Source organism: Pan troglodytes, chromosome 8 (genome assembly GCF_028858775.2).
Source record: "Pan troglodytes isolate AG18354 chromosome 8, NHGRI_mPanTro3-v2.0_pri, whole genome shotgun sequence".
Lineage (NCBI taxonomy): Eukaryota > Metazoa > Chordata > Mammalia > Primates > Hominidae > Pan > Pan troglodytes.
The window spans coordinates 50082420-50105443 of NC_072406.2; the positions used below are offsets into that span (position 1 = coordinate 50082420).

General features: G+C 39.0%; 1 protein-coding gene and 1 non-coding gene across 3 annotated transcripts in view; both read left to right on the top strand.

Annotated features, from left to right (window-relative positions):
- The first annotated feature begins 5205 nt into the window (after positions 1-5205).
- ANKRD30A (ankyrin repeat domain 30A) overlaps positions 5206-23024 on the top strand; it is a 212921-nt gene continuing 195102 nt past the window's right edge. For both annotated transcript variants that reach the window (XM_024346307.3, XM_054660997.2), the window contains exons 1-7: positions 5206-6312; positions 10178-10292; positions 10490-10663; positions 12529-12635; positions 14210-14347; positions 16903-16967; positions 22312-22947. In XM_024346307.3, the coding sequence (XP_024202075.3) occupies positions 6092-6312; positions 10178-10292; positions 10490-10663; positions 12529-12635; positions 14210-14347; positions 16903-16967; positions 22312-22947 (1456 nt within the window). In that variant the 5' untranslated portion in view covers positions 5206-6091. The remainder of the gene's footprint in view (positions 6313-10177; positions 10293-10489; positions 10664-12528; positions 12636-14209; positions 14348-16902; positions 16968-22311; positions 22948-23024) is intronic.
- LOC112204619 (U6 spliceosomal RNA) lies at positions 15531-15637 on the top strand. The gene has a single exon (XR_002938295.1). It is a non-coding gene; the product is annotated as a U6 spliceosomal RNA (small nuclear RNA).

The following is a 23024-nucleotide window of genomic DNA, read 5'->3' on the forward strand; positions in this document are numbered from 1 at the left end:
GGCGCAGTGGCTCACGCCTGTAATGACAGCTCTTTGGGAGGCCAAGGTGGGCGGATCACTTGAGGTCAGGAGTTCGAGACCAGCCTGGCCAACATGGTGAAACTCTATCTCTACTAAAAATACAAAAATTAGCTGGTCATTGTGGTGGGTGCCTGTAATCCCAGCTACTCGGGAGGCTGAGGCAGGAGAATCACTTGAACATGGGAGGCGGATGTTGCAGTGAGCCGAGATCATGCTACTTCACTCCAAACTTGGCGACAGATCAAAACTCTGTCTCAAAAACATAAATAAATAAGGAGATGGTATGCAATCAATATTAATTTTGGGCCCCTCATGTTAGCTAATATGTTTAAGCCTAGGACAAAATAGAAACTGACCGAGATTGTTAGCATGTTTCAGTGCATAATATTTTAAAATAATTCAACGCTGACACATAATACTATACTATTCCACTTAGTTATTAAAAAATGGTAAGAGAAGCCTCACGTTCTTGTCCTGGCATGGTGGCTCACATCTGTAATCCTAGCACTTTGGGAAACCAAGTGGGGAGGATCCCTTGAGCCCAGGAGTTTGAAACCAGACTGGGCAACATAGTGAGACCTATCTCTACAGAAAATTTAAAAACTAGCTGGGCATTGTGGCAAGCACCTGTAGTCACAGCTACTGGGGTGGCTGAGGTGGGAGAATTGCTTTTCCCAGGAGTTTGAGGCTACAGTGAGCTATGATCACATCACTGCACCCCAGCCTGGGTGATACAGTAAGAACCCTGTCTCTTAAATAAACAAACAAAAAATAATCCCAGAACTCTAATGTTCTTGTATGATATAGGACTTTTAAAAATTAGCTGGGCATGGTGGCGCATGCCTGTAGTCCCAGCTACTTGGAAGGCTGAGACACGAGAATCGCTTGAGCCTGGGAGGCAGAGATTTCAGTGAGCCGAGATCACGCCACTGTACTCCAGCCTGGGTGATAGAGCGAAACTCTGTCTCTAAATAAATAAACGATTGAATGAATGAATGAAAGTATACCGAAAGTTTTAACTTAACAAATTTTATTTATGCCTCACATTGATGAAGTGATAAGAACTAATAATACTAATACACGTACAGGATATTTTACAAAAAAGTTTTTTTTTTTAAATTAGACCCTTATGATATAGGAAATAATTTAATTTTTTATTTTTATTTTTTTTGAGACGGAGTCTCACTCTGTCACTAGGCTGGAGTGCAGTGGTGCGATCTTGGCTCGCTGCAACTTCTGCCTCCTGAATTCAAGCGATTCTCCTGCCTCAGCCTCCCGAGTAGCTGGGACTACAGGCATGTGCCACCACGCCCAGCTAATATTTGTATTTTTAGTAGAGACGGGGTCTCACCATGTTGGCCAGGATGGTCTTGATTTCTTGACCTCATGATCCACCTGCCTCAGCCTCCCAAAGTGCTGGGATTACAGATATGAACCACCATGCTCGGGTGCAAAGTGATTTAAATTTATCAACAATTTTATCTTAATGCAAAATTTTTGTCATTTGTGATATTTTCCAATAGCTTATCTGAAATCGTTAGAATCAGATTTCAAAATAAGATTTCAAAGTCAGAGTTCTTTGAAATCACAATTCAAAAATATTTAGATTTTAGAAAGGTAATGTGGTAAATATACTGCATATTTTGGAATATCCCTAGTGTCAAATCATATGAATAATCACATGAACTGGGATCAATAAAGACTACCCCTGGCCAGGTGTGGTGGCTCACACCTGTAATCCTAGCACTTGGGGAGGTTGAGGTGGGTGTCACCTGAGGTCAGGAGTTCAAGACCTGCCTGACCAACACGGTGAAGCTTTGTCTCTATTAACAATTAGCTGAGTGTGGTGGTGGGTGCCTGTAATCCCAGCTACACGGGAGGCTGAGGCAAGAGAATTGCTTGAATCCAAGAGGTGGGGATTGCACTGAACCAAGATCGCGCCATTGCACTCCAGCCTGGGCAATAGAGCAAAACCTCTGTCTCAAAAAACAAGACTATAATACTCCTACATCAGCATAGATCAGATTTTACCAAACTTACGTTTAGATATTCATAAATGTTGAATTTTGTAATTCCATATGAAGAATTATAGATCTGCGTATATTTTCAAATATTAATAGTTATAATTCCATAGTTTATAAGTCAAATTTTTGGTTATTTTCATTATTAATACTTTTCCATTCATCTACCCTTTCTAACAGAGAATACAATATGTTTCTTTTCTTCTTCTTTTTTTTGAGATCGAGTCTTGCTCTGTCCCCCAGGCTAGAGTGCAGTGGCGCAATCTCAGCTAAGTGCAACCTCCGGCTCCCAGGTTCAAGCAATTCTCCTGCCTCAACCTACTAAGTAGCTGGGACTACAGGCACGTGCCACCACGCCTAGCTAATTTTTGTATTTTTAGTAGAGACTAAAATTTTAGTTTTGTATTTTGTATTTTTAGTAGAGATGGGGTTTCATCGTGTTGGCCAGGCTGGTCTAGAACTACTGACCTCAAGTGATCCACCCACCTCAGCTTACTGGAGTGCTGGGATTACAGGTGCGAGCCACCGCGCCTGGCCAAGAATACAATATGTTTCTAAGTTGATAGTCTATCATTTATCCACGTTTCTATGGTGAACTTAAGTAATTTCTAATTTCTCCCTATTGGAAATAATGATGCTACAAATAATTTCATTTATGTATATTTTTGTTCATTTGAACAATTTCCTTAGAATAAATTCCAAAGCATAAGCCGCTAGATCAAAGAGAATTAAATCCTTTTATTTTTAAAAACATTGGCAGATTTCCTCCAGAAAGCACTATGCTAATTTACAATGCCCCCAGAAAAATATTACTATGCCTTTTTGGTAGTACCAGACCATCGGTATTCCTTTCTTATGCCCGTTTAATAGCGTAGGATGGTTCATTTACTCTTTTTTATATTAGCATTTATTTAATTGCTACTAGTGAAAAGAACACAGTCCCATATATACATGTATGTATTAAATGTGCGTTCATTTTCTTTATCCTTTTGTTGATCAAGGTCTTAGTCGTGGCCGTGTATAGTTGAATATGTTTTCAGTTATTAACGCTTCATCATGTTATAGTTACTTTGGTCATTTTACTGATGCTTAATTGGTAAGAATCAATTTCACTAGGGATAAAACTCAGAAGAACAGAATTTGTGAGTTCCTTTGTGAAGATCCAAGGACCTTCAAGTATCCCAGAATAGGCAAGAACAATCATTCCTATTTTTTATCTTCAGTGGAAAAAAGAGCCCATTATACCTTTCTAGCCTATTCTGGAATAAATAGCAATTAAATTTTAGTTAGTGTAAACTAACAAAGAAAACACTGTAAGTTAATGAAATGTAGTCTCTACAATTTGTTAGACTTTTTATTTTTTATTTTTAGTTAGACTTTGTTTTTGAGACGGAGGCTCGCTCAGTTGCCCAGTCTGGAGTACAATGGCTTGATCTGGCTCACTGCAACCTCCGCCTCCCAGGTTCAAGTGATTCTCCCTGCCTCAGCCTCCCTAGTAGCTGGAATTGCAGGTGTGCAGCACCACTCCCGGCTATTTTTGGTAGAGACAGGGTTTTGCCATGTTGGCCAGGCTGGTCTCCAACTCCTGACTTCAGGTGATCTGCCTCCCTCAGCCTCCCGAAGTGCTGGGATTACAGGCCTGAGCCACCGCGCCAGGCCGCAAGCTAATTTTTGTATGTTTAGTAGAGACGGCTGTTTCTACTAAACATGTTGGCCAGGCTAGTCTCGACCTCGACCTCAGGTGATCCACCGGGCTTGGCCTCCCAAAGTGCTGGGATTACAGGCTAGAGCCACGGCGCCTGGCCAGCATTTATGTTACTTAAATTACAAAGTAACTGGCCGGGCGTGCTGGCTCACGCCTGTAATCCCAGCATTTTCAGAGGCTGAGGCAGGCGAATCACCTGAGGTCGGGAGTTTGAGACCAGCCTGACCAACATAGAGAAACCCTGTCTCTACTAAAAAGAAAAAATACAAAATTAGCCGGCATGGTGGCACATGCCTGTAATTCCAGCTACTCAGGAGGCTGAGGCAGGAGAATCGCTTGAACCTGGGAGGCGGAGGTTGTAGTGAGCTGAAATCACACCATTACCTTGTAGCCTGGGCGACAAGAACTAAACTTGTCTCAAGAAAAAAAAAAAAAAAAAGAAAGAAATTGGCCAGGCACGGTGTTTCACGCCTGTAATCCCAACACTTTGGGAGGCCGAAGCGGGTGGAACACGAGGTCAGGAGATCAAGAGCATCCTGGCTAACACGGTGAAACCCCGTATTTACTAAAAATATTTTAAAAAAAATAGCTGGGTGTGGTGGCGGGCACCTGTAGTCCCAGTTACTGGGGAGGCTGAGGCAGGAGAATGGCGTGAACCCAGGACGCGGAGCTTGCAGTGAGCTGAGATAGCACCACTGCATTACAGCCTGGGTGACAGAGCGAGACTCCGCCTCAAAAAAAAAAAAAAAAAAAAAGAAAGAAAGAAAAAGGAAAAGAAATTACAGAGGGGCACATTGGCTCATGCTTGTCTTGTAGTCCCAGCACTTTGGGAGGCCGGGGCAGATTGATCACGAGATCAGGATCAAGACCAGCCTGACCAACATGGTGAAACCCCATCTCTACTAAAAGTACAAAAATTAGCTGGGCGTGGTGGCACGCACCTGTAATCCCAGCTATTCAGGAGGCTGAGGCAGGAGAATCGCTTGAACCCGGGAGGCAGAGGTTGCAGTGAGCCGAGATGGCGCCCCTGCACTACAGCCTGGGCAACAGAGCGAGACTCCGTCTCAAAAAAAAAAAAAAAAAAAAAGGAACCAATGCAGGAAACCGAGAGGAGAGGTTTGGAAGGTGGTTTAGTGAGGTAATCCATCTTTTCTGGTGATAAATTGGCACCCAGTCAATTTATTCATCAGAAGGGAATACATCAGCCTGGCGTGGTGGCTCGCCCCCGACCCTGTCAGCGTCACCAGCAGCGCGGATCCATGGGCCAGAAGCCTCTAGGGCGCCTAAGTCAGGGGATGGGTCCCCGGCTGCAGGAGGGCGGGAACGGACGCTCAGTGCCACCGCGGAGGCTGCACGGTGCCCAGCGCCAGGGTCCAGCTCCTGGATCGCAGGTCGAGGAGGGGCCACGGGCGGCTCACTGAAACCTCCGCCTCCCGGGTCCAAGCCATTTCCCTGCCTCAGCCTCCTGAATAGCTGGTATTACAGGGATGTGCCACCTTGCCCGGCTAATTTTGTATTTTTTTTTTTTTTTTTTTAGTAGAGACAGGATTTCTCCATGTTGGTCAGGCAGTTCTGGAACTCCTAGGGTCAAGCGATCTGCCCCGCTCAGCCTTCCAAAGTCCTGGGATCAGGACTTTGCGATCCTGGGCAGATCGCTTGAGCCTAAGAGTTCCAGACCGGCCTCACCAACATGGGGAAACCTCGTCTCTACTAAAAAAAATACAAGATTAGCCTCCACCGTGGACTCAGGTGCAGCTCCCACCTGAACATGGCACGCGGCAGCAGGGGCTGCAACCTCGACCCTGTCAGCGTCACCAGCAGCGCGGATCCTTGGGCCAGAAGCCTCCAGGGCGCCTAAGTCAGGGGGTGGGTCCCTGGCTGCAGGAGGGCGGGAACCGACACTCAGTGCCACCCAAGAGGCTGCACCGTGCCCAGCATCAGGGTCCAGCTCCTGGATCGCAGGTCGAGGAGGGGCCAGGGGCGGCTATGTCAAGCGGGCCATGTGGCATGGCGCCCCCCACGTTCCGCTCCAGGGAGGCCCGCCAGCCTCGCAGTGCCTCAGCGGCAGTTGCCACCTGCACGCGGTGCCCGGAGAACGCGGCCAGGGCGCGTGTCTCCTCAGCCTGCTGAGCTGCGCATGCGCTGCTGGCTAACGGCTCTGCTCAGCGCGATTCTACTGAGAGAGGCCTGAGTGTGCAAGAGCTTGGCGAACACAGAACTTTTTACGGGTATCGAGGCGGTGCGTGGACTGAAGAAGGGCGAGGGCGATTGGGGAGGGGTGGGGGGTGGTGGCTGGGAAGGGCGATCGGGAGGCGCGGGCTCTCTCTAGCAGGTGGCCGCAGCCATGGAGGGGATCTCTGCCGCCGCTGGCGAGGTCGTGCCGGGCCCGGAGCGCCCGAGCCCCTTCAGCCAGCTAGTCTATACCAGCAACGACTCCTACATCGTCCACTCTGGGGATCTTAGAAAGATCCATAAAGCTGCCTCCCGGGGACAAGTCCGGAAGCTGGAGAAGATGACAAAGAGGAAGAAGACCATCAACCTTAATATACAAGACGCCAAGAGGAGGTACCAGGCCCTGCCTGAGCCGGGGCTGCAGGAGGAGGTGGCGGCGGTGGGAGGATAGCCCCTTCAGAGTCGGGGGCTGGGGGGCCTGGGGAAGAAGGGAGCAGGTGGAGGAGTAACGGGCAGCGGGGCAGCCATCCTGGGCCCTGGGGTCTAGGCCTTCTTCCTGGGCAGGCCCCCAGGCTTGGGATGCGGACTCCCTGCAGGGCGGAGGGCCCATGCCACCTTAAAATCAACCCCAAACTTTAGCTGCTTTCTCCTTCACTCCCACTTCCTCTCACAGAGGACTGTGTAGAGAATTTTAAAGTGATTTAACTCACAAAATTAAGTACATACAGGGTTTTACTTTTAATGTACAGGTTTTAAAAGATAATGTTAGATACATTATGAAATGGTGCGTAATGAAATAATTCCCATAATATATGTATTTCTTGGCTAAAAATTCTCTGGATAGAGTCCAATATCCATTTTGATATCAATGAATGTCTATGTAAATATGTTCTTTGCTGAGGGACCTTAGAAGGAAACTTCGAGGTGGGAAGATGGTTTATGTTCTTGAATTTAAGAAGACTCATTTTTCTCAAGATGCGAGTTCTTTATCAGTTTTACATAAACCAAATAAAGTTATCAACGTTTTAACATTTTTCAAATTACACAGGCTGTCTTTTACTATTGTGATGACATTTTAAATATTTTGTAATGGAGTAAAAAAGTCTTGCCCTTCTAGATATCAAAATGTGGTATTAATTTGCACAAGATGAGCCGGGAGTGGTGGCTCACGCCTGTGATCCCAACACTTTGGGCTGCGGAGGCGGGTGGATCATCTGAGGTCAGGAGTTCAAGATCAGCCTGGCCAATATGGTGAAACGCCGTCTCTACAAAAATACAAAAATTAGCCGGGCATGATGTCGGGTGCCTGTAATCCCAGCTACTGGGGAGGCTGAGGCGGGAGAATCGCTTGAACCCGGTAGGCGGAGATTGCAGAGAGCCGAGATCCCACCACTGCAATCCAGCCTAGGTGATAGAGTGAAACTCTGTCTCAAAAAAAAAAAAAAACAAAAAAAAAAACAAATTGTTCACTAACAGCTGAAAAGACAGGTAAATAAATACAACAGAATAGAAAATCCACAAACACCCAAATATATGTAAGAATTTAGAACTTGGTAATGGTCACACTTTATACTAGCAGGAAAAGAATTAGTTTCCTAAGTGAAATGCCTGCTTTTTGGAGAAAACTAGATTTTTGTGCCACAAAATAAGTTCCTGATGGAATATAGATTAAAATTTTTAATGTACAAAATGATAAAAATACCGGAAGAAAATATAAATGCCTATTTACACAGATACATTTTTATCTTGACAAAACCTTTTTAAGAAGCTCAGAAGCAAGCACTCTGAAGGGCAATTTAGTAAAACAAAAATTAAATCACCCTGCATATGAGAAAAAATAAAGGGCAGCATACTTGTAAAAATATTTACTACATATGTATGTGTGTGTGTATACATATTAGATTTAAAAATCTTCGCTTTATAGAGAATTCACTCAAATCAACAAAAAACCCTCTAATTTAAAATTGGGAAATTTAAATTAGAGATCTAAATTGCAGATCTAAAAATTGGGCAAAGTCCTTTTTTAAGATCTGCAACTGACCTATGCACACAGGAAATAATATTTAGTGTTCCTGGTTAGAGAAGGCATTTAAGTTAAAAAAGGAATCAAATACTGTTTTCTATCCACAAAGTTTGTGAGGATAAAAAGCAGTGATATTTATAGTACTCCTTAAAGTTTAAGTTGCAGATGACTTTTCAAATAGACAATTTGATGGTAAGTACCATATTTTAAAAATTGTATATGCCCATTAGTGATCAATTCTATTATACTAAAATATTTTTAGAAAATAATGAAACATACATGCAATTTCTTTTCTGAGCACTTCTTAAAATATCAGTGTATTAAAAAGAATCCATTTAATGGCTTTTATAAATACATTTCAGTGAGTTTACAGCATGGGATAATATGTGACCACTCAAGGTAGAAATATATACAGAAGTATGTTGACATTTGAAAATGTATTTTGGTGAACCAAGTGAGGGTAAAGTTCAGTTTGACTATACATACACATAGACTATGGTCTTGTGTTATCTGAAATTATGTACAAAATATAAAATTTGTTATTTGAGGACATTTGTTTTAATATAAAATGTTTTTCCTTTTTATTATCTTTGATTTATGCATTGAGCATGTACAATGCTATTAGTAAAAGTTTATTGTTAATAAAATAATTTTTGGGAAGATCAGCAATGTGAATTTTGCACAGATAAAAATAGTTTCTCACTTTCTATGTTTTAATTTTTATTTTTTGTGGATTAGTATATTCTGTGAACTTTTATCATCTTCAGAAGAGAATCTTTTTATCTGTGCTTATTGATTTACATGTACATTTTATTAGACACATATTTTTATTATATATAGATTTATTACATATACGTCAATAACTACAGATTAATCATTTAGTGTAGTTTTATTATTAGAAAAATAAAAGAGCAAATATAAGTGCTTTATTTATAGCAGTTTTTTAAGATATTGAACTTCTCAACTGTATTGATCCATTCTTTTAATCCATTTACCACATGTAAGCTGAATGCCTATTGTGTAAAAGTTACATTCTATTAACTCTCAGGACCCTTTCATTCTTAAAAATTTCACATTTACCTGCTCAGCCTGAGCAAAGTGAGAGATTTAAAATTGGAGTATTAGGACTGAATCTCAATGGAAACTTTTCCTCTCATCTTTCAAAAAAAAGCCCTTCTGAAGTGAAAAACTAGTAAAATATAACTACCAACCGTGATTTTGGAAATTTATAATAGCTTTGAATAGTAATATTAATCATTGGAAATACCTAATTTACATGCATTCTATAAATCTAAATATGAATTTACATATATTCTGTAAATCTAAATACGGAATAAGATGAGCCATACCTATTTATTTGAATCCCAAGTTTTCTTTGGCTTGAAGCTTTAAAAATATTAAAGAAGTACTTTGTTTTAATAATTTGTTGTCTTTATTTCAACTTTCCTTTTGCATAGTACTCTTAAAAGCTAACATTTCTTTCAGTGTTAATCCTGTGACTAGGACTGCCTCGTCCTGTTGTATATACCATATTCCACTTCTTGGAAGGCACTGTGAATTGTGTGATGCCTCCTTATTTTATGCACCAATAAAAGATTGTTTAAATTTCTGCCAAATATAGTTGTAATAAATAATGAACTATAAGTGGCATTTCAATGTCAGAAATGTTAAAATATGAGAAATTGAGCATCTTAGAATCATTAAAATACAGTGTTATCTCTAACCTTTAAAACACACCACAATGTAGGCATAATTGTACCATTTTACTTAAAATGTTGTCTTTGTTAAGTAGTAGTAATAATTATAATATCTAACAATTACTGAGCTGTTACATGTGCTAGGAACTCTTCAAAATACTTTGCATAGATTCCCATTGAGGCATCATAGTGATAACCTGTGAGATAACTGCTGTGTTCATCTTCATTTTGTTGATGAGAAAATTGAGGTGCAGAAAGTTTAAGTGACAGCTAGAAAGTGAAAGACCTTAAAGTAATATTCAAGCCCGAGTTGAACTGAATCCAAAGGCCAAGCTCTTTCTATTCAAATAGGCCACTCTTTCTTTAATGTAGTGAGTAATGAGAGCAAATGAATGTTGTACTTTCTTCAGGAGAATATTAAGTATTTGTTTTGAAGGCAGAGAAAGAGCGTGGTATTTAATGTTTACAGTTACATAACTCATTGTATGTTTTGGGACAGTGGACTAAACTTTGCCAAAAACTCCTCTCACTCTCATAGGACTGCTCTACACTGGGCCTGTGTCAATGGCCATGAGGAAGTAGTAACATTTCTGGTAGACAGAAAGTGCCAGCTTGACGTCCTTGATTGTGAACACAGGACACCTCTGATGAAGGTAAATAGTAGCCAGATTTTTCAGCAGGAGATGGATTTGGTTTAAATACATAGAATAAAAATGAATTTATCTCATTGAAATACAACTAGTTTTGAAACCTGTGGAATATTTATTTTGATTTCCTATAATTTATAATTTATAATAATTTATATTATAAATTATACAATTTACAATAATTCTTGCTTTAATACTGACAGGCTCTACAATGCCATCGGGAGGCTTGTGCAAATATTCTGATAGATTCTGGTGCCGATCTAAATCTCATAGATGTGTATGGCAACACGGCTCTCCATTATGCTGTTTATAGTGAGATTTTGTCAGTGGTGGCAAAACTGCTGTCCCATGGTGCAGTCATCGAAGTGCACAACAAGGTAGACACTAACCAATGTTATTTTCAAAATATTTGAAATCCATTTGTTTTAACATTAACATATGTAAGGTTTTTTATATTTGGAAGCTCAAACATTCCTTGAATGAAAATAGTTTGAAAGAACTTAATTGTCTAAGATTTTACTTTAAATATTAATGTTTTTAGAAGAACTATTAGAGAGTATGGATTTTCTCTGCATTTATGATAAATATTTGAATGTGTTAAAGGTAAAAACTTCTTCAAATATTCTTTCCCACCCAAGTTTTTTTTTTCTTTCCAATTAGTGTAAAACTAGAGGAAAGCAAAAATTGCCTGCATAAATTGAGTCAACATGTAAAATTTAGGAGACATGCAGAAATCTGGATTTCCTCTTAAAGGATTGAATCTGGTGTCTCCAGCCCATATGACTGTTTGGTATGCTAAGAAGACATTCTAGCTTTACACAAAGCATATGTTTCCAGTTTGCTACTGTGCCCACCTAGTTACATCACTTACTCAGCTTACCTCTTTTGCCTCTGTAAATACTTCAGTTATCAATTCCTCTCTCATAGTATATTTTGGTAAAGATTTCAAGGTATTCAAGACAGTTGATAGGTATTTATAATATAAAGTTTATATTTTACATTAATTCATTAATAATGGGGTTGACTTCTAGAATTTAGAAGACTTTTTAAACAATGATTTTTCTGTATATAAACTATAAATAATCATCTTCTATTAGAATGCCTTTAAGCCTTTTTAGATTAATCATGGTTATATTTGAAAGGTTATGCATGTTGCAGATAATATTATATCCTTCTCCTCAGAATTGTCCCTTAAAATTCAAGTGTTTTAGTGGCTTTTATTATGCGAATGCATATAGATGAGTTAGAACTTTCATTAATAAGCCATTTTATTAATATTTTTGATATTTTGCCAAAAATTAAATAGCAATTACAATAGAAACCAGAATAAAAATGGATTACTGCATTTTAAGAAGTAGATATGCATTAGAATTTTAGGATTATCATTATAATTGAGAATAAACTTTTATACTGAATTTCTAATAGCTGAGATAAAATTCTATTGTCTTGTAATAGGAGAAACCCCATGGACCATTTAATAATAAGCAATCAAAGTTCATTTGAAGCCAATCTCTTTTAATTTAGACTTGCTTCCTTAGTGACCCATGTAGAACAGGAGTGCCTGACATTGGCATCTGGGATCTTGGGATTATTGATAGAAGAGAATCAAGCGAGTTTGTATCACCCAGAGGAAACCTCCATTTTTCTTGGGAAGCTTTCAGAGTTGTATCCCTGAAATTCTAATTTGTCAAATGTTAATGTCTGCTGCAAAAATATATTGTCAAATAAGGAATAGTCAAAGTTCAAGTCATTTATTGAATACTGGACATTTAATTCACAGTTTTATAATATTTCTTGAACATAGATAATGGTAGAATATGTTGGGGTACAGTGCTTCTGGTAAGGTAATTATTCTTTGGAATATAGTTTAAGAAACACTAAATTAGAATACTACTTTAGTCAAAAACAAAATATTTACTACTATGTCTTAGGGTTTAAGGATATAGAAATAAAAGATACAGCCCTTGCCCTCAAGAAGCTCTTGGTTTAGATGGGAAACCATAAAATCATTACAATATAATGATTTTTGGAGATAACCAGAGTTATGTGGTGATGCAGAGGCTGAATATTTACAGCGGAAGGTGCAGTGCATGGGAAAGCACAGAAAACGGAGAAAGAAGGGACTGCTATTGATTTACTTTCTATTTTATGTGTTTAAGTTCATAAGATATTATATAAGGTATTCAGTTCAGCTGAGAAATATGTAATTTCATGAATTATAAATTGTTTTGCTATTTTACAGGCTAGCCTCACACCACTTTTACTATCCATAACGAAAAGAAGTGAGCAAATTGTGGAATTTTTGCTGATAAAAAATGCAAATGCGAATGCAGTTAATAAGTATAAATGGTATAGTAGTTCTTTTTTTATTAAAAAACACTTGAGTAGTGTTCTAGAATAATAACACTCAAGTCAGAAATATTAAATTAATAACATTTACTTAAAATTGTTAGATTATGTGAAAATATCAATACAAATTATCAGAAGAAAAGCAATTATTTGGACTGGTCAACATAAAGAACAGTATATAGTAGGACTTATCTTCTCTTATTATATTGACTGATTCCTATGTGTAATCTGATGTTTTTGGTTTCATTATCTTCTAAAGTGGTTCTGTATTAGTTTTAAGAAGTATGAACTTTTTTAGTTTACTTTATAAATGATTAACACTTTTATAGTATTTTTCTAACCTCTGTTTTTTATACACTTTTTAAAAAATGCAATATTTGCTGGGCACGGTAGCTGTTGCATGTTATCCCACCACTTTGGGAGGCCAAGGTGGTTGGATCACTTGAGGCCAGGAGTTTGAGACCAGCCTAACCAACATGGTGAAACCCCATTTCTACTAAAAATACAAAAATTAGCTGGGCATGGTGGCACATGCCTGTAGTCCCAGCTACTCGGGGGGCTGAGGCACGAGAATCGCTTGAACTTGGAGGCAGAGGTTGCAGTGAGCTGAGATCATGCCACCACACTCCAGCCTGGGTAATAGAGCGAGATTCTGTCTCAAAGAAAAAAAAAAAAGAAAAATTAAATAGAAATAGGAGTTTAAAATCATTTTGTCTTTAGGATGACTGTTTGCTTGTTTTCTTTGAAGAATATTAATTTTAGGTTATCCCTACGTGACTATTAATTGCTATCACCAGATACTGTGAATTTATTATTATTTTTCCTTTTTTATTCATAGTGTATTTTTATTTTTAATTTGTATGGGTAGAGGAAGAAAGACATCTTTAATTGGATTAAAATTTTAGTTAATTAAGTTAAGCCATAGGTGAGTAATAAAGAGAAAAGAGATAGGCTTTTGATTCACACAAGACTGAGTTTAATTTCTAGCTTCTTCACTTGATAGGTGTGACCTTGCAAACGTTACTTAATACCAAGTATGATTTTCTATATGAAAAGGAGAATAATAATATGTCCTTTAAGGACTATTGTGTTGAAGTAACATTATGAATATCAACAGCATTTAATTCAGGGTCTCATACATTCTTATCAGCATCATTAACTAAACTTAGCATGACTACTACTAATATCATTATTCCTAATATTGTTTTAAGCCTTTAGATTGCTGTCACTTGTCTGACTTCTAGCTGATTTTGAAGTATAAACTATTATGTCAGACTAAGGAAGAAATAGATGATTTTTCATTTAAATCTTTGCCTCTTTTAGATTAGTGAACAGAGCATAATTTCTTGCCTCTCAAAGGACTTTATATTAGCCAATTCTAGTGTGCCATATCCCAGTGGGACATGAATCTTTTTGCTCCTTCCTTTTAGCCTTGGTGGTGATTTACAAGGATAAACACTTGAGCACTCAAGATACTTGTTTGTTGGTACATGTAAATGGTTAATTCTACAATGACAGGCACATATTAAATTGGTTCTGCTCATAATAATGAAGTTATCTCTTTGTTATTTTAGCACAGCCCTCATGCTTGCTGCATGTCATGGATCATCAGAGATAGTTGGCATGCTTCTTCAGCAAAATGTTGACGTCTTTGCTGCAGATATATGTGGAGTAACTGCAGAACATTATGCTGTTACTTGTGGATTTCATCAGTAAGTGTTTACGTTTAGAGGCTAGGTGAGATTTTATAGTTTGTTTCAGGTAGTTTTTGGATTACAGTGAGTTCACTTCATCAGCCAGAAACTAGGCAAAAAGCTAGACTAGTTAGAAGGAGTATTGGGTCCAGGATTCTTTATTTTAGGACTTTCAACAACTTTATCCCTAGGGATCCTAATGTTGTCTACTTGATTTTTCTAATTAGTTATTTGGGTCTTGAAGTGTCCACTTTAGCAGAAAACCTGATAGTGTCCTCTGGGGGCTGTCTTCCATATCTAAATGCCTGAATTTTTTAAAAAAAATCTAAGGAGTTCCCTAAATCCAAGGAAGACATTCTTTTTGTATAAGTCAAAAGGATTGGGGGCAGAAATCACCATTCTCTTTATTTTGTTGTTTCCATTGATTCTGTTGCTGCATTGTTGCCATTGAAACTGCTCCTGCAGTCTAGTAATGATTGACCTTTGTGACCAGGATGCCCTTACTAACACAGATCCCTCAGTCTTCATGGTGATCCATATGTAGATTTCAAAGTTATTACAGTTTTTTAAAGTTCACATACATATTCTCAGCCATTGTTTCCAAAGTACCAGCACCCTGCTCTGGCAGCTAGAACTTTTAGCTTTAGCCACACACGTAGTGAGCAAATTGACCCTGCTCCTCCACTCAAAACCTGATGTGAAACCCACATCTTAGCCTGGACTTGGCCTAGACCTTCAGGGTAAGTTATCCTTTGAATGACTTTTTTCTATTTTCTCTTGCAAATATTAATTGTGATAGTTTAAAACTGTAAGTCAGGTTGAAGTAATGTTATAGGAAGAAATTAGAGACCCATTTTTATTTTGTTACCAGAACTATATCCCTGGCACTTTATATCCTGTGTAGTGCCATTTTGTAAGTAGCAGAAGGGCTCATCTTATTCCGTAAGATCCCTTGTCATCTTTCCAAATTTGTAGTGGGCTCCAACTTGTGGTTATACCCTCAAGTGATTCTTTTTTCCTAAAAGTAAAAATCTCCCATGCTACTTGCATCTCTATCTCAAGTTTTTAAAATATTTTCAAATTCTGCATTACCATGAAGCCATTCAATAGACTTCACTCTATCTCAAGTAAGTTGGTTAGATTTAACAGAGCTAAGCCTCATCCATCATTGATCAGTCTTCAGGTATAAAAGTAGGGATTTGTGCTGGCTTCAGTGGTACATATACTAAAATTGAAACAATGTTGAGAAGATCAGCATCGTCCCTGCACAAGGATGACACACAAATCTGTGAAGTGTTGCATATTTCTTGCAGTCCCCAAAAGGACATTTGACTACTTTCTAACTAGCTCCAAGGAAATGATGTGTCAAAGCAAAATGCGTGACACCAAGTATTGCAATTGTGATTTTCATACAAAAAATATTTATGTAAGGTGATGTATGAAATGAGATTTGGTGAGTAACACATAGGATCTTGTGTGCAGTATGCTGTTAGTAGGCATCTCAGAAATGAGAAAATACCAACTTGCATCTTCTTTGTGGAACTTACAAAAAACAGTGGTGGGTTTTGTCTTCCACAGCAGCTGGAAATGATCATAGTGACTAAGCATCATTCTATCAAAGATTTGTTGGTTCAGGTTTAAGGAGGTAAATAAAGAGTAACAATAGTCCAAGCCAGATGCTGACATCTATTAGTTTTCTGCCCTTGGTGTGATTGATGAGCTCAGTAATAGAGGATAATCAGGTTATCCAATTTGATGAATTAATATATTTATAAATAAATTTCATTACAAATTATAAAATAGCTTAGATGCCTTGAATTACATGCCACAAAGAATAGAACATCTAATAACCAAAAGTAGGAATTAATAACAGAAAACTGCAACATTTGAACATTATAACCTATGAAGAAACACTTTTTTTAAAAAAATTAATTTTTTGTAGAGACAGGGTCTCCCTATGTTGCCCAGGGTTGTCATGAACTTCTGGGCTCAAGCAATCCTCCTGTCTCAGCATCCCAAAGTGCTTGCATCACAGGCATCAGGCACTGCATCAGGCCAACACGTTGGGTTTTATTGGGGATTTTAAAACAGTTTCAGCAATTAGGTTCAAGAACAAATTATTTCATTGCTTCACTATTTCTTTGAGCATTTTTAAAATGTTATCTTATTAAATCTTTATAATAGTCTAGTGAAATAAGGCTCTAAAATCCTCATTTTTAGAAGACATTGAGCCTAAGAGAAGCAACTTGTTCAAGAAAAAATACCCGTTGGTAACCGTGCTAGGACTTTTTCTGAGTTAGGGAGATTTTCCATTAAGCCAAGCTAACTCTAGTTAATTTACTGAGTTATACTGCCCTAAATGCATGAGTATTTCATCTTACTTTATTTCTTCTTTAGTTAGAAGCTTAATAAGTTCATAGAGCTTACAAACTTAAAGTCTATGGAATAAGTAATGTTCTGATGTTAGTTCTGATATTGTCTGAAATGCTCTAAGAACTTAATAAATTTGGTAAATGTTTTTTATAAAGTCAGTGTTAAAATGGTAATTTTATTTATCACATTTTTATACATAGCATTCATGAACAAATTATGGAATATATACGAAAATTATCTAAAAATCATCAAAATACCAATCCAGGTAAGACTTCTGATAGTAAACTACCCTTGGTGGTGCTATCATAAGATTATGGAAGTGTTGATCACAAAAAGGCAATTCAAGGGGCCGGGCGCAGTGGCTCACGCCTGTAATCCCAGCACTTTGGGAGGCCGAGACAGGTGGATCACGAGGTCAGGAGATCGAGACCATCCTGGCTAACACAGTGAAACCCCGTCTCTACTAAAAATACAAAAATTAGCTGGGCATGGGGGTGCGCGCCTGTAGTCCCAGCTACGTGGGAGGCTGAGGCAGGAGAATGGCGTGAACCCGGGAGGCGGAGCTTGCAGTGAGTCGAGATCGCACCACTGCACTCCAGCCTGGGTGACAGAGCGAAACTCCGTCTCAAAAAAAAAAAAAAAAAAAAAAGGCAATTCAAAAAGCAATGTGTAAATAGCATGTGTTTACATATATACATATATGTGGGTGTGGATGTGTGTATGTGTGTGTATATATATATATATAACTTTGATTTGATTTTTTGGTTTATAATTCAGAATTAGTTAAGAATTTAGTTGTAGGCAGTTTATAATCTCAAAAAATGTTACCTAAAAAAATATTTGTTTAATTATGGTCCCTAAATCCTATATAATACTTTTGTATAAATAACGCAAGTTTTAAGTTTGTATATTTTATGTTTCCTCAACTGTCTTAACAACTTAGGCTTGTTATAAAATGTATAACCCTTGGGGTGATTGATGAGCTCAGTAACAGGGGATGATCAGGTTATCCAATTTAATGAATTAATATATTTATAAATAAATTTTATTACAAATTATAAAGAAGCTTACATGCCCTGAATTACAAGCCACAAATAATTGAACATCTAATCATGAAAAGTAGGAATTAATAACAGAAGCCAAGATGGCTGAATAGGAAGAGCTCCAGTCTACAGCTCCCAGCGTGAGCAATGCAGAAAGGGATGGGTGATTTCTGCATTTCCAACTGAGGTACCCGGTTCATCTCACTGGAGAGTGTTGGAAAGTGGGTGCAGGACAGTGGATGCAGCGCACTGAGCATGAGCCGAAGCAGGGCAAGGCATTGCCTCACCTGGGAAGCGCAAGGGGTCAGGGAATTCCCTTTCCTAGTCAAAGAAAGGGGTGACAGACAGCACCTGGAAAATTGGGTCACTCCCACCTTAATACTGTGCTTTTCCAATGGTCTTAGCAAACGGCACACCAGGAGATTATATCCCGAGCATGGCTCAGAGGGTCCTACCCCCATGGAACCTTGCTCATTGCTAGCACAGCAGTCTGAGATCAAACTGTAAGGCGACAGTGAGGTTGGGGGAGGGACGCTTACCATTGCCGAGGCTTGAGTAGGTAAACAAAGAGGCTGGGAAGCTCGAACTGGGTGGAGCCCACCTCAGCTCAAGGAGGCCTGCCTGCCTCTGTAGACTCCACCTCTGGGGGCAGGGCATTGCCAAACAAAAGGCAGCAGAATCTGTAGACTTTAATGTCCCTGTCTGACAGCTTTGAAGAGAGTAGTGGTTCTCCCAGCACCCAGCACGCAGCTGGAGATCTGAGAACGGACAGACTGCCTCCTCAAGTGGGTCCCAGACCCTCGAGTAGCCTAACTGGGAGGCACCCCCCAGTAGGGGCAGACTGACACCTCACACGCCCGGGTACTCCTCTGAGACAAAACTTCCACAGGAACGATCAGGCAGCAATATTTGCTGTTCACCAATATCTGCTGTTCTGCAGCCTCCACTGCTGATACCCAGGCAAACAGGGTCTGGAGTGGACCTCCAGCAAACTCCAACAGACGTGCAGCTGAGGATCCTGACTGTTAGAAGGAAAACTAACAAACAGAAAGGACATCCACACCAAAACCCCATCTGTACATCACCATCATCAAAGACCAAAGGTAGATAAAACCACAAAGATGGGGAAAAAACAGAGCAGAAAAACTGGAAACTCTAAAAAGGAGAGTGCCTCTCCTCCTCCAAAGGAACGCAGCTCCTCACCAGCAACAGAACAAAGCTGACGGAGAATGACTTTGGTGAGTTGAGAGAAGAAGGCTTCAGATCATCAAACTACTCTGAGCTAAAGGAGGAAGTTCGAACCCATGGCAAAGAAGTTAAAAACCTTGAAAAAAAAATTAGATGAATGGCTAACTAGAATAACCAATGCAGAGAAGTCCTTAAAGGATCTGATGGAGCTGAAAACCAAGGCACGAGAACTATGTGACGAATGCACAAGCCTCAGTAGCCGATTCGATCAACTGGAAGAAAGGGTATCAGTGATTGAAGATCAAATGAATGAAATGAAGTGAGAAGAGAAGTTTAGAGGAAAAAGAATAAAAAGAAATGAACAAAGCCTCCAAGACATATGGGACTATGTGAAAAGACCAAATCTACATCTGATTGGTGTACCTGAAAGTGACGGGGAGAATGGAACCAAGTTGGAAAACACTTTGCAGGATATTATCCAGGAGAACTTCCCCAATCTAGCAAGGCAGGCCAACATTCAAATTCAGGAAATACAGAGAATGCTGCAAAGATACTCCTCGAGAAGAGCAACTCCAAGACACATTATTGTCAGATTCACCAAAGTTGAAATGAAGGAAAAAATGTCAAGGGCAGCCAGAGAGAAAGGTCGGGTTACCCACAAAGGGAAGCCCATCAGACTAACAGCTGATGTCTCGGCAGAAACGCTACAAGCCAGAAGAGAGTGGGGGCCAATATTCAACATTCTTAAAGAAAAGAATTTTCAACCCAGAATTTCATATCTAGCCAAACTAAGCTTCATAAGTGAAGGAGAAATAAAATACTTTACAGACAAGCAAATGCTGAGAGATTTTGTCAACAACATTTGAATATTATAACCTGCAGGGGTCTGTCCTGCAGATGGTTGAGACACATAACCAGATACTGATATTCAGTGAAAGAGCAGCAAGGATTCCGAGCTGATTACAGACACCAAGGAAGATGCTGTAAAGAGTCAGCAGCCACAGCCCTGGCTAGCTGGCCCTGTGGGCATTTATTAGTAAAGTTTTAATGACAAAAGCTTTGAGTCAACACACCTGTGGGTAATTAACCTGGTCATCCCCACCCTGGAGAGCCATCCTGCCCATGGGTGATCAAAGGTTAGTCTTAAGACCACATAAGTAAACAAGCTATTTAGATAAACTACTCTACCTTCCTTTGCATCCACTTTAAGCTATTTATGCAAGGTAAGAATTAGGCTGCTTTTAGCCATAACCGTATCTTGAGACTTTTACAAAACCCTCTGGCCTTCCAAGAAGATTTGTGTCTATGTCCTATAACTTCACATTAAAATGTTTCTCACCAGCCTGACTGAACTCCCACAATAACCTATGAAGAAACATGGTTTTATTGATTGATTGATTGATTGATTGTAGAGACATGGTCTCCTTATTTTGCCCAGGTTGATATTGAACCTCTGGTCTCTATTTAATTTTTACAATAAATGGTTTGCATTTAGTAAATGAGAATTAATTACAGTTGAGTCTTGAGCAATATGAGAGTTAGGGTGCTGATCCCCCATGCAGCTGAAAATCTGCTTCATATGAAAATCTCTTTCTTTTGACTCCTCCAAAACTTTACTAGTAGTCCACTGTTGACCTGGAGCCTTCCTGAAAGCACAAACAGTCAATTAACTCATAGTTTCTATTTTATATGTACTATATAGTGTATTCTTACAATAAAGTGAGCTGGAGGAAAGAAACTTTTATAAGAAGGAAAAATATATTCACTTTTGAGTGGAAGTGAATTATTATACATAAAGGTCTTAATTCTTATTGCCTTCATGTTGAGTAGTCTGATAAGGAGGAAGCAGAGGAGAGATTTGTCTTGCTATCTTGCAGTGGCAAAGGAAAAGAAAAATCTGTCTGTTAGTGGGCTCCTACAGTGAAAACCCATATTCAAGCATCAACTGTGTGACATAGTGACTTGTGTCACTAAAAAAGTAACTATCTTTAGAATTTGAAAACTTAATAATGCTTTCCTGGTGCCATAAACAAATGTCAACAAGAATTACAAAACTTAGCCAGGGTGCCTCAGTACCAATAGGAAATTATTTTCCAAAGATACCTACTGAATGCAGAAGTCAGAAAAGCAATTATTTGTTGAGAAGCGCAGGTTATGTTACATAGTCTTGTACCAACAAGGTCTCACTAGTATCAACTTCATTTCCTCTAAGTTGAAACCAAGTAAGATATATTTACTTCATTAAAACAAGATACGTTGTTCTATCTGCTGGATAATTAGTGTGTTAATAGTAATTTGTTACAACAAGATACTCTGTTTCTAATAGCCAAAATATTATCATTATAAATATTCAAATAGCTTAACTCTAGGCTCAACAAATTATAATGAAGTTAGAAAAATTTTTCATAATAACAAAAATGCTACTATGATACCTAAATGTGACATAATGCATTGTACAATATGAATTATATGGGCATATCTTTATTATATATTTATTGAAGGACCTCTGTAAGTTAGGTTTTGCAAGTTGCAGGAGACAAAGATAGAATACATATAGTTTGGGTCTTTAAGGTGCTCATAAAACAGTAGAGCTGTCCTTATTGAATTTCTGCATTTTTCCAACAGAATTTCCTAAAAAATGTTTTTTATTCATTTATCCACTTGTCTACTTAACAAATAATTGTTAGGTATCTTTAAGGTACTAAGCATCTTCCTTGTTATTATATAATTGGTCATTTTATATTATTTACTACTTTATTAAGGTACTAAGCATTTTTCTTGTTATTATTGTCTTTTTTTATTATTTATTACTTTATTTAGTGCTCACTCTGTGCCAGAACCCCTTTGGAAGCTTATAATTATTACTTATTATGCATGTCGTTACTGTATTCAGCATGTGTCAGACCTTTTATATCCAAGGTGAAGAATTAAAGCTTTAAAAAGTTTGGTAGTGTCCAGGCACAGTGGCTCACTCCTGTAGTCCTAGCACTCTGGGAGGCCAAGGCAGATGTATTGCTTGAGCTCAGGAGTTTGAGACCAGCCTGACTAACATGGTGAAACCCGTCTCTACTAAATATGAAAAATTAGCTGGGTGATATGGCCCAAGCCTGTAATCCCAGCTACTTGGGAGACTGAGGTAGGAGAATCGCTTGAGGTAGGAGAATTGCTTGAACTGCGTTGAGCTGAGATCACACCACTGCACTCCAGCATGGGTGACTGAGTGAGACTCTGTCTCAAAAAAAAAAAAAAAGAGAGAGAAAAGAAAAGTTTGGTAGTATTTAAGGAAAGCATACAGAATGAGTAGAAGTTTGCCAGGTGAAGAGTCAGGAGGATGATATTTAGTAGAAGGAAAATTTAACCAGATTGTGTGTTTGGCAGAAGGAACATCTGCAGGAACACCTGATGAGGCTGCACCCTTGGCAGAAAGAACACCTGACACAGCTGAAAGCTTGATGGAAAAAACACCTGATGAGGCTGCACCCTTGGTGGAAAGAACACCTGACACGGCTGAAAGCTTGGTGGAAAAAACACCTGATGAGGCTGCACCCTTGGTGGAAAGAACACCTGACACGGCTGAAAGCTTGGTGGAAAAAACACCTGATGAGGCTGCATCCTTGGTGGAGGGAACATCTGACAAAATTCAATGTTTAGAGAAAGCGACATCTGGAAAGTTCGAACAGTCAGCAGAAGAAACACCTAGGGAAATTACGAGTCCTGCAAAAGAAACATCTGAGAAATTTACGTGGCCAGCAAAAGGAAGACCTAGGAAGATCGCATGGGAGAAAAAAGACACACCTAGGGAAATTATGAGTCCCGCAAAAGAAACATCTGAGAAATTTACGTGGGCAGCAAAAGGAAGACCTAGGAAGATCGCATGGGAGAAAAAAGAAACACCTGTAAAGACTGGATGCGTGGCAAGAGTAACATCTAATAAAACTAAAGTTTTAGAAAAAGGAAGATCTAAGATGATTGCATGTCCTACAAAAGAATCATCTACAAAAGCAAGTGCCAATGGTAAGATGCTCGAGCGAACTTTGTAAGGTTTATTGGCACTTCAGGTTCCCTAGTGAAAAAAGTGTGATATGGGAGTA